Here is a 12,666-nt window from a genome sequence, read left to right on the forward strand (position 1 = left end):
TATACCAACCAACCGTATTAAATTAATCAATTCAATCCACACTCAACTTGTTGCACTATCTATTGTATCTTGTTATATTGTCAAGGTCAACCATCTAGGTGGTCCAACTAAGTCTCTTGGTACATTTTTAAGAAGTCTTGAGTTCGATTTACTAGGTTGCTAATAGGGATGACCACTCCAAGATTATCTGATTGTAACTTAGGCCTAAGAGATAGTTAAGTGCCTACAAGCTGATCCGAACATCTAATTACATATATATATAATTGTCTAAGTACCTTGATCTCGACAATATTGATAAGAAGTTTTGTTGTTTCCTTGAAGGAAGAAGAATCTTAATTTCAAAACGGTTACCCACCTAACTTGAAGTCTTATAATAGAATAACAAAAACTAGAATAATAAACATGCTTATACAATCTACTCCATCTTGGGGAAAATACTTCCAAATTTAAATACATCATTAACTTGTGCTATAAAACATACATATTTAATTATACATTTACCTTTTTTTTTTTTTTTTTTTTTTTTTTTTTTGGTAACTAGGGTATACGAGCCAGTTTGCACATATTTCAATTAATCTTCCTAGTTCATTGAAGATCCTACAAGTCCAAAGGATCAGGTAAATCACAATGTTATTGTGGTAGATGACTCAAATGTTTAAATCTAAAAACTCAAGGAAGGAAACAAACTTCCTTAATCGCCACGCCAACCCCTTGGGGTTAATTTACTTATTATTGTACAATCCGTCTCAAAATGGTCGTGTAAATTTAAAACGCTAGCCTTGTTTACTTGCATTATCTAATGGTTTAACTACTATCACCTAACACTCAAAAATAAAAAAAAATTAGATCAAATTCTTTACATAAAAAACTGTAAAAACATTTACACTACTACTTTTCGCGAACGGTATTCCAAAATTTCTATCCCAAATACTGTATCATCTCATGTGGCACTGACACATCGTAAATACCTCAACTTTTTATTTACACATCATCGACATATGATGGAATACATCATTTATGATAAGAAATTTAGGATATCATCCAAAAAAAGTAGTATTATCCAAATATATAATGATAAGAAATTCGGGATATCATGGAGAAAGAGTAGTATTATCAAATATGTAATAATCTAATTAATCGGTTGTATATGCATAGGATGCATAAAAAATATCCTTTTAAAACTTTATTAAGAACATATTTTCTCTAAAATTGAAAATGACTTAAATTAGATAAAGAATTTTCTCAATTTAAAATTTTAAAATATTGTGCATAAAAGTTTGAGCTGATAAGGACATAGGGCTAGCCACCAAACTCTACTCCACTAGCTTGCCAAAAATTTGGTGGCTCTTTATTTAGTCACATGTTAAAATTAATTATTATATTCTAAAAAAATAAAAAACAAAACAAAAAAAAGCCACCAATCAGGCAATCACCCAAATTTTTAACCTTATTTGGAAGGGGGACCCCCCTTCTTCTCTGTATCCTTCCACCTTCCTTCAACTTCCCCAATTAGCTCTCTCACTTCATTAATCATTCATTTCTTCTCCCTTCAAATTTTTTATATATAATTCCTCGCTTCACTTCCTTTTATCTCGCTTCACTTCATTTTATCTCGTCAAACCCTGAACTGGAAGCTCTAAGTTGTATTAATGGCAGTTGTCAGGCAGCGCAGACAGTTGAATCTGCAACTCTCTTTACCAGAATCCGACCGTTGCCCACGTTTCCCCTTACCTCTCCCTCCAGCTGCAGCCCCCTCCGGCAATTCTGCCGCCGCGGCAGCCGCCATAACATGCGCAGACTTGGACAGGCTACAAGTCCTCGGCCACGGAAATGGTGGAACTGTCTACAAAGTCCGTCATAAAAGGACTGACAAGATTTTTGCTTTGAAAGTTGTCCACGGCGAGAGCGACTCCACCCTCCGCCGCCAAGTCTTCCGCGAAATGGAAATCCTCCGCCGTACAGACTCTCCTTTCGTCGTCCAGTGCCACGGCGTGTTCGAAAAACCGTCAGGGGATATTGCCATGGTGATGGAGTACATGGACGCCGGCACTCTCGACACATTACTGCAAAAAAAGGGGACTTTCTCTGAACAAAAACTCGCCCACATCGCAGCCCAAATCCTGAAAGGATTGAGTTATTTGCACGCGCATAAAATCATTCATCGCGATATTAAGCCGTCGAATCTTCTTGTGAACAGTAACATGCAAGTGAAAATCTCCGACTTCGGCGTCAGTAAAATTATGTGCAGGAGCTTGGACGCCTGCAATTCTTACGTCGGAACTTGCGCGTACATGAGTCCGGAGCGGTTCGATCCCGAAACTTACGGCGGAAACTACAATGGTTACGCCGGCGATATTTGGAGCTTGGGGCTGACTTTGCTGGAGCTTTATTTGGGTCATTTTCCGTTTCTACAACCGGGTCAACGACCCGACTGGGCTACCCTTATGTGCGCGATTTGCTTCGGAGATCCCCCGAGTTTACCCGACGGGGTATCCGAGGAATTTCGTAGCTTCATTGAGTGTTGCCTGCAGAAGGAGTCTAGTAAGAGATGGACGGCCTCTCAGCTGTTGAACCATCCGTTTCTGGGAAAGGATCTGGGATCCGAGTGATTAGTGGATAGGTTTGACCCGAATGCCCGTGAAGTTTTGGACCGGGGTTTGAGTTTTGTGGATAGTAACGGATTCAGTTTAGTTTTTTTTTTTTTTTTTTTTAAAATGTCCTTTAATTTGTACATCCTTGTTTCTCCTATTCTACAAATTATTATCTTTTCTTCTACATTAAAATAAGTCAATTTGATTATAATATTAAAACAAATCCATATAAATAGTGTAATTTATGTGGTTATTATATATATATGGGTCATTACCCATGACACCCCAAGGGTATGAATAATTATCCGTGATCTCCCTTCATATTTGAAGGATTATTCCCTTATTGGCCTTAATTGATAGATTTCTTATGTTTGGCCTACACTATTTATTAACACCCTATGAGATCAATTAAAATCACACTCATCCACTTTGTCTTGAAAGTATTAAAAACACACTTGTTGTTAGTAATAACTAATATGAAACAGTATCCAATTTTTTAAATTAAAGTCTATTTTACCCTTTCATCACTTACTAACTCAATAAATATCTAAATCCACAAAATCTACCTTGAACTTACAAAATAATTATTATAAAAATCTTAAATAATAAACAAGTAGGAAGAATTAAAAAATATTTTTTAAATTTCTTAAATCCTTCACTCAATAAATATCTAAATCCACAAAATCTACCTTTGAACTTACAAAATAATTATTATAAAAAATCCTAAATAATAAACAAGTAGGAGGAATTAAAAAATATTTTTTAAGTTGGTAAGTGATAGGAAGAGATATTTTAATTTTAAAATTGAAGCGAATCCCAACATATCTCTATGGGCATGGGTGTTTTTAATACTTTTGGAATAAAATGGATGGGTTTAATATTAATCAATCTTATAAGATTAAACGAACCAAACCATATGGAGGGGAGGTATTGGATAGTTCTCCAAATGTTAAGGGAAGTCAGGGTTAATTTTTCATACCTTTGGGGTATGAGAAACAAAAACTGAAACCTCAAGGGAGGTGTGGGATAATATCCATTATAATATAGATATTTTAAATTTCAACTTTATCCACAAGGTTCCAGGGAGATTCCTCTCCACTCAGCGAGTCGCACTCTGAGTGACACCAAGACATGAGATAATGAAGTGGACGTGCAATATTATTATAAAGAAAAATGAAAAATCCTCTACATTGTTGCTTAGAATAACACGTGCACTTTGGTTCTTCATCATCACTGATAAAACAATCTTTTAGAATGTTTAATCTTTCGTTTCCTTTAAGAAATATATGAATCAATTCGATTCTCTTCCAAAGGAAATGTATGAATCTACTAATCTATGTGTTCATGGATTTTTAACCGTTTTACGACTCTATGATCTCATACTTTTTGCATATTCCTTCGGTGGTATCCACTAATTTGGAACGTTATATGAATCTGAGTCATTTTGAATGTTTTATTTTACTTTGTTTCAAGAAATATATTGATCGATTTTGATTTTTTTTTCTTATTGATTATTTTCCGATCAAGATGTATGAATTTATAGGTTTCTATTTTTAAATAGAACTTTTTCATATGTTAATGAAAATGTTTAAAAACTCTATTCACCTTTGTCATTTTATAAATATCTTCCTTTTTTTAATATCACATTGCTACTCGCCTACTCCTTTTGACAACATCCATTAATTCAGAACGTTTCGAGATATATACCAACCAATTTAGAATCCTTTTACTATTTATTCTTTTCCAATTGAAATATATGAATTCATGTATTTTTATGTTTACCTTGTTCATAAATTTACAAAAATATGCATGATAAAACTATATTCACTTATGTCATTTTACGGTTATCCTCTTTTTTTGTATATCACATCGCTACTCCATTCGATAACCTATACTAATTAAAAAAAAAAAAAAAATCTATAGTTATGAATTCGTTCGAGAGTATATTTTTATCAATTCATAATCCTTTTACAATTAATTATTTTTTAGTCGAAATATATGAATTCACGTATTTATATGTTTATCCTGTTCATAGATTTACGAAAATATGTATGAAAAAATTATATTCACTCATGTTATTTTACAGTTATCCTCCTTTCTGCATATCACATTGCTACTTTATTCGACAACCTACACTAATTTAAAAAAAAAAAAAAATCTACAATTATGAATTCGTTCAAGATATATTTTTATCAATTCAGAATCCTTTTACTATTGATTCTTTTTCAATCAAAATATATAAATTCACGTATTTATGTGTTTACACTGTTCATATATTTACAAAAATGTGCATGAAAAAATTGTATTCACCCATGTCGTTTTACTGTTATCCTCCTTTCTGTATATCACATCGTTACTCCATTCGACAATCTACACTAGTTAAAAAAAAAAAAAAAATCTACAATTATGAATTCATTCGAGATATATTTTTATCACTTCAGAATCCTTTTACTATTGATTTTTTTTCAATCAAAATATATGAATTCATATATTTATGTGTTTACTCTGTCCATAAATTTACAAAAATATGCATAAAAAAACTATATTCACCCATGTCATTTTACGGTTATCCTCCTTTCTGTATATCACATCGTTACTCCATTCGACAACCTACACTAATTCGAAAAAAAAAAATCTACAATTATGAATTCATTCGAGATATATTTTTATCACTTCAGAATCCTTTTACTATTGATTCTTTTTCAATCAAAATATATAAATTCACATATTTATGTGTTTACACTGTTCATAGATTTACAAAAATTTGCATGAAAAAACTATATTCACCCATGTCATTTTACGGTTATCCTCCTTTCTGTATATCACATCATTACTCCATTCGACAACCTACACTAATTCAAAAAAAAAAAAAATCTACAATTATGAATTCATTCGAGAGTATATTTTTATCAATTCAGAATCCTTTTACTATTGATTCTTTTTCAATCAAAATATATGAATTCACATATTTATGTGTTTACACTGTTCATAGATTTACGAAAATATGCATAAAAAAACTATATTCACCCATGTCATTTTACAGTTATCCTCCTTTATGTATATCACACCATTATTCCATTCGACAACCTACACTAATTCAAAAAAAAAAAAAAAATCTACAATTATGAATTAGTTCGAGATATATTTTTATCAATTCACAATCCTTTTAGTATTGATTCTTTTTCAATTAAAATATATGAATTCACATATTTATGTGTTTACTCTCAGTAGCGGATCCAGAAATTTTTGCTAGGGTGGGCCAAAGTAAAAATTAATTATACATTAATACTTTTGTCCATTAATATTTTTGTTAGGGTGGGCCAAAATATATAAATTATACATATTAACATTAAAAAAAAATAAAAATTCATGGCCCACCCAAAAAGTGGCTGGATCCACCCCTGTTTACTCTGTTCATAGATTTACAAAAATATGAATGAAAAAACTATATTCACCCATGTCATTTTACGGTTATTCTCCTTTCTATATATCACATCGCCACTCCATTCGACAACCTACACTAATTCAAAAAAAAATAATCTATAATTATGAATTCGTTCGAGATATATTTTTATCAATTCAGAATCCTTTTACTATTGATATTTTTTCAATCGAAATATATAAATTCACATATTTATGTGTTTACCTTGTTTATAGATTTACGAAAATATGCATGAAAAAACTATATTCATCCATGTTATTTTACGGTTATCCTCATTTCTGTATATCACATCATTACTCCATTCGACAACCTACACTAATAAAAAAAAAATTTACAGTTATGAATTCGTTCAACATATATTTTTATCAATACATAATCTTTTTACTGTTGTTTTTTTTTAATCGAAATATATGAATTTATGTATTTATGTGTTTACTCTTATGATAGATTTATAAAAATATATATGAAAAAATTATATTTACCCACGTCATTTTATAGTTATTCTTCTTTTTGTATATCATATCGTTACTCCATTCAATAATCGACACTAATTCGGAAAAAAAAAAAAAAAATTCTACGGTCGTGAATTCTTATGATTGACAAAGGAGAAGGAAAAAGGATATTTCTTGAGAGGTTCGCTGGCATCCAAGGATACTGGATCTCTCTTTAAAAGTCGAAAATGACTAAATGAGTCACCATAAATCACTATCTCTATTTAAGTGGGGAAATGCATGAATGGGAGCGCCTGTCTTTTTATATAATAAAAATCCAAGATATTGCCACCATCATCCATGATGTCAATTGCTTTCCCATTTCTACTTTTTAAATTTAAATCCCGTGCAAGGCAAGATTACCAAATCCAACCTTAGTGGGACAATATCTTATGCATACAACGTGGTTAATCTCCTTTGAATCATGAGATTATGTCATGATTACCTTTTTATTTATTTATTTATGTTAAGGAATAAGGATAACGTTGTTAATAGTGATGGCAATGGGCTGGGCCGGGCCAGGACCAGGTACCCCTTAGCCCAGGCCCAAGCCCGACCTCATGACAAAGATCCAAGCCCAACCCGGGCCAGTCACAGGTATAATAAGTAAAGCCCAAGCCCGGCTCGACAGGCTTTTTGTAACCTTAGGCCCGGCCCAAGTCCGCCCATTTTTATAATTTCAATTTTTAAATATTAATAAATTTCATTTTTTTATATTTTTAATTCTAAAAATAGTTTTTAAATATTAATTTATTTTTGAATACTCATCAAATGAGATGAGATTAGGGTTTGGGAAAAATTTGTATATATATGTAGGATAATCTTGTAATTAAATATATAGTATAAAGATAATTTAGGAAAATTAATACTAAAATTGTCGGGCCGGGCCGGGCCTAAAGGCATACCCAGGCCTAGCCCGTACCAGAGGTCATGCCTTAAAATCAGGCTCAGGCCCAAGCCCGCGAACACCGGGCAAAGCCTAGCCTTTTCGGGCCGGGTACCCGAAAAATTTGGGCCCTTGCCATCTCTAGATGTTAAAACGATATGGTTATTTTTATATTATTTTAACATAAATATCAACGGTATTTATTTTTTCGCTTGTTTTTTAATTTTTTTTTGTTCTTTTTGTATATATATAGTGTAACAAGAATAATATTTAAAAAATTTAGGTTTCATTTGATTCATTATTCTATAGTTTTTAGAATAATCTTTTAAAAAAAATTAAATTGAGCGGGTATTACAATGTAAGATTTATAAATTAACAAAAATATCTCTTATATTTGTTTATTTACTAAACACCCCTATAATAAAATATTAAAAGTTAATAAAAACACCCCCAACCCACTTATTAAATACGGATAGCCGACCACTACTGTCAAAGAGTGGCCAGAGTATTTTTGCAATTTCTAAAAAAAATATTTTGGGAGTGTTTAGTTAAATTAACAAATTTAAAAGGTTTAAAAGAAATTGAAAAATATAAAATAATATTTTAATAATAATGACATTTTACTGTTTAACATTTTTAGGAATACTAATAATAATATTCCAAAAAATGAGCCAAACGAAGCCTTAATCGTTAACACTTTAGACAAACGAAAAGAATGATGAATACAATTGGACGAAGGACTTTTGGACGATCGTTCGTGGAAGTTATGGAATGAGGGAATTGTATTTCCCAAGCTAGAGTGAATGTTCAACAGACAAACAAAAAAAGATCAAACTATAAAATAATAATAATAATAAATACTCAAAATATTGCATTTATGGTAAAGGAAGGCTGAAGAAAATGACCCATAGCCTAAAGGCTTGACTTTTGGATAGACGTCAAGAGAGAAATTTCAATGCTCATGGCTTGACTTTTGACATACTAGACAAAAAAGATTTGATCAAAACCCTTACTTCTTTTTAGTACATAGTTTTATAAAATCCAAGTGCTTTAGCAAAATAACATTTAAAATTTTGATTTTGTAAAAGCACAATTACAAAAATACCCTCATATAAACTAAGATTGATTACAAAATAAATTCATAAAATTCATTTCAAAAGAACGAAATGGAGAAATGAGTCATATTGATCGATCATTAGATAGTTATCAAATCACTTCGAATCCGACAACATCGTCGGCGTAGAAATAATTTGGGTATGAATCCACTAAAAGCCCTATTCAGCCTGTGAACAAGGCTTCGCAATTTGGGCCTTTTCATTTTGAACCTCTCATGTTGGTCCATGGTCATCGTTGTTTTTTTGGGCTTGAGCTATTAAGATTTTTTTTTTTTTTATTTGATTGAAATATTAGCTAATTTTATTAAAATATTAACTATCAATTAGTGCATACATCCTTTGATAACAACGTAGTTTGACCCATTACTAAAAATAGCTTGTAAAACTAAGAGTAAACGACATATTCCCACCCAAGGTTTGACGAAATCCCAAGTTAGTACCATTGGTTCCATTTATTCTAAATTCTCACCCTTAAAGTAACAGTGTTATTAATTTTTAGGGTTTAGAGGGTGCAATTACCATAATGCCCTTAACCCTAAATTAATAAATTATGTTTTAACCCCTAAATTAGTATAATTAAAAAACTTACCATTTTATTTTCAAATTATATCAAAAACACCCTCGGTCACTATACACGATTGGGCTGTTTCCGACGATGTCGAACCCCCTGGTCACCTCCATCACCTTCCCCGTAGCCCGTTGACCAAAACCCCTCTGGTTCCTGACTCATTTGCCCCTCCAATTGCCGGCACCGTTAGGCTTAGGGTTTTGGTGTTCTTCACCGGATTCCGGTTGATTCCGACGGTGAAAATCCAATTGGACACCACCAATGCAACCACCGTCTCCAAATCTATAAAACCCCTATGTCCAAGCAACCATTTCGTCGTCATTCGTCGGTCAAGAGTTCGTGTTCATCAGCTGTTTTTCATTGCCGTGGCCGGCGATTGGCGAGTGATGAGGGGTTGTGAATGGTATGGTTTTATAGAGGGGAGGAGGGGGGTTCAAATGGTGGTGACAAGGGTGATTTTGGATAGAAGAGTCGTCGGAAAAGAGCGAAAAACATCGGGAACGACAGCTGCTAATGTGTGCCAGAGGACTGTTAGAGGCGGTGGTCTGCTAACGTGCACCGCCCATGTAAAATGACCAATTTGCCCCTTTACCGTTACATCAAACGTTTTTTCGTCACTTTAAGAGTGAGAATCTGGAATAAATAGAACGAATGGTACTAACTTGAGATTTCGTCAAACCTTGGGTGGGAATATGTTGTTTACTCTAAAACTAATGTCATGTCTATATTATTAAATACGGAACAAAATATTTATCAACACATATTAAACTGTTATTAGACTGAATTATATATTCCGTCGCATCGAGTACATGTGAGATTTTTTTATTAGAGGCAAAACTTCTCCGTCCGTCGAATACATGTGAGATTTTTCCATTAGAGGCAAGACTATGTTTATACGGTCTTCTATGTCATAATTGGATAAAATTTATACACCATCACATTGAAGAATATTTCCATCTAAATTAAAAAGAAAAAACCGAAAACAAATAGAAGGTGAGTAAAATGGTCAATTTCTTAAAGAAAAATTATAAAATAAAGTAACAAATCATTCATATTATAAGTCAATATTTTCACGTCATGTTTGTATTTTTTTCTCTTTTTATATAAAAATACTGATACGATACACATGTAAATACTAACTTACGATACGGTGATTATATTATTACCATGATGTTATAGACTTTTACGTCCTTAAATTAAAAATAAAAATAGTCATTATTAAGGGTGTGTTTGCGTTGTTATTTTAGATAGGATTTTGGGAATAATATTGGGTAGTTGAATAGAGTGATTATTACGATGTAAAATTTAACTAAACCTCTAGGTTTGCTAATTTAACTAAACACCCCAATATATAAAAAATTTGTAAAATGACAAAAGTACCCCCACCCACCCACAATGTCAGATTCCGACCACTACTGCCAGAATCTGGTCGGAATCTGTCGTTACGACGCAAACTAGTAGGATCTGGCCAGTGGTGCGTCGATTTGACCTTTTTTGACTAGATCAACGGTCAGATTTAGTCGTCGACGACTGTAAAAAGCTAGATATTTCTGTCAGATCCGCCATAGATCTGGTCAGAAAATGCTAGATTGGTGAATAAACGGCCAGTTTCGGTCGTTTTTAGGCTGTTGTGACAAATTCTAGCCACCACCGATGGTGGTTGCTGAAATCTGGTAACTTTGGGTGGGTGAAGTTGTTTTTGTTAATTTTTAAACTTTTTTTTCTGGGATGTTTAATTAAATTAATAAATTTAAGAGTACTAAAAATTAAAATATAATATTATTTCCAAATAATAAAACAAACAATTATTTTGGGAATAGGGTATGAAAGAACAAAATAAACACACCCTAATCTATTTGTCTCTCCATGATTGGCCAAGGAGATCCATGTTCTCCTCTCAAACATATCCTTTACACATCGAATCATCTCGATTGATTTATCTTCAATGTATTATTTTTTTCAGTTCCCATAACAGCCAGCTATGAATTTGTCAAACCCTTGGATCAACAATTCAATAATTTCAATCAAACCCATGTTAAATTCTCCCTATTATAACAAACCCACGCAATGTCTCACTAAATTTCAAAACGTTTGCTTAAATAAACACGTAAAATAATGATGTATTCACATGCCATGCCATCTTTATCGTCGTCTTCTTCCTTTTAACTTATAAATTTATAACTCTTTTTTCAAGCTTTTCCCAGATCCCAAAAGTATCTTTTAACTCAGATTCAATTCAAAGAAATTCTCTATATTCTGATTTTTCATCCATGGCGTCTCTGAATTTGAGCCACATCAGAGGGGACTCTGCCTTTGCTGAGTTCCCTTTAACTCGTCTGGTTCGACCCAGTTTGAGTTTACCCGCTGGCCGAGTTGGGTTCAGAGTGTTGGGTCAAGCTCAGGCTTCCTCAGAACCGGATTTGAGTGTTAAAGTAAATGGACTTCAAATGCCCAATCCGTTTGTTATCGGGTCGGGGCCTCCTGGAACCAACTATACTGTCATGAAGAGAGCCTTTGATGAAGGCTGGGGCGCCGTGATCGCAAAAACTGTGAGTTGTTCTTATTTTTTTAATTTCTCTTAGCCCCTTATATTTATGTTTCATTACATTCTGGCCCCTAGTTTATGGATGTTTACCTTCAATACGGATTTATAGGTTTCATTAGATGCAGCAAAGGTTATAAATGTAACGCCAAGATATGCCCGCTTGAGAGCGGACGCCAATGGCTCTGCCAAAGGGCAGATTATTGGGTGGGAAAACATAGAACTGATAAGTGACCGGCCACTCGAAACAATGCTGAAAGAATTCAAGCAATTGAAGGAAGAGTATCCGGATAGGATTCTCGTTGCTTCAATTATGGAGGAGTATAACAAGGCTGCTTGGGAGGAGCTAATTGATCGAGTCGAGCAAACAGGAATTGTAAGATTAATGATTAGTTTTTGTGTTCTGAAATTTGTTTTGTTTACTGGTGAGCATTAATTTCTAAATTTTTCTTTGCGGATTGTATTATCATTGTGTAGGATGCTATTGAAGTTAATTTCTCGTGCCCTCATGGAATGCCGGAGCGAAAAATGGGGGCGGCTGTTGGCCAAGATTGCGGGCTGCTGGAAGAGGTTTGTGGCTGGATAAATGCGAAAGCTACTGTTCCTGTGTGGGCGAAGATGACTCCTAACATTACTGACATTACTGAGGTCTGCTTTAAAACACGACTTAATTTACTTATTAAATTAACCTTCATCATGTAGTGCATTGATATAGTGGATGAGATTGTAGTGGAAAATTCGTCTTTTAGGATGATTTTAGATTGGGATAAACTATAATCAGTTATACTTTCCTTCTATCACCTTTTCAGAAATTCTTGATATTCTAGATGTATATTGAAGATCTTTTTTTTTTTTTTTTTTGCATATTCTTTTACATTTTTCTGGAAGCTTATTGCATTATTTTATTGATAACTGATGCATCATCCTACATTGATATGTTATAGCCGGCGAGGGTGGCTCTGAGATCTGGATGCGAGGGGATAGCTGCTATTAACACAATCATGAGTGTTATGGGAATCAATCTCAAGACT

The 12,666-nt window shown here is 33.2% G+C and overlaps 2 protein-coding genes across 2 annotated transcripts; both read left to right on the plus strand.

Annotated features, from left to right (window-relative positions):
* The first annotated feature begins 1,507 nt into the window (after positions 1-1,507).
* Positions 1,508-2,775, plus strand: LOC116118841 (mitogen-activated protein kinase kinase 9-like). Its single transcript, XM_031404798.1, has one exon. The coding sequence runs from the start codon at positions 1,650-1,652 to the stop codon at positions 2,607-2,609; it is 960 nt and encodes a 319-aa protein (XP_031260658.1). The 5' UTR covers positions 1,508-1,649; the 3' UTR covers positions 2,610-2,775.
* An 8,256-nt stretch (positions 2,776-11,031) lies between these two features.
* Positions 11,032-12,663, plus strand: LOC116118853 (dihydropyrimidine dehydrogenase (NADP(+)), chloroplastic-like; the record flags this gene model as incomplete). The annotated part of the gene is made up of 4 exons (XM_031404821.1): positions 11,032-11,642; positions 11,748-12,011; positions 12,113-12,283; positions 12,580-12,663. Coding segments are annotated over exons 1-4 (798 nt in total), but the record flags the coding sequence as incomplete, so codon positions are not given.
* Positions 12,664-12,666: the final 3 nt, after the last annotated feature.

This window comes from Pistacia vera, unplaced genomic scaffold, assembly GCF_008641045.1.
Source record: "Pistacia vera cultivar Batoury unplaced genomic scaffold, PisVer_v2 Contig1245, whole genome shotgun sequence".
NCBI classification, from domain to species: Eukaryota; Viridiplantae; Streptophyta; class Magnoliopsida; order Sapindales; family Anacardiaceae; genus Pistacia; species Pistacia vera.

Bases quoted from the DNA above. Each gene is read 5' to 3' on its own strand.
- LOC116118841 (XM_031404798.1), top strand. From the start codon at position 1,650: ATGGCAGTTGTCAGGCAGCGCAGACAGTTGAATCTGCAACTCTCTTTA.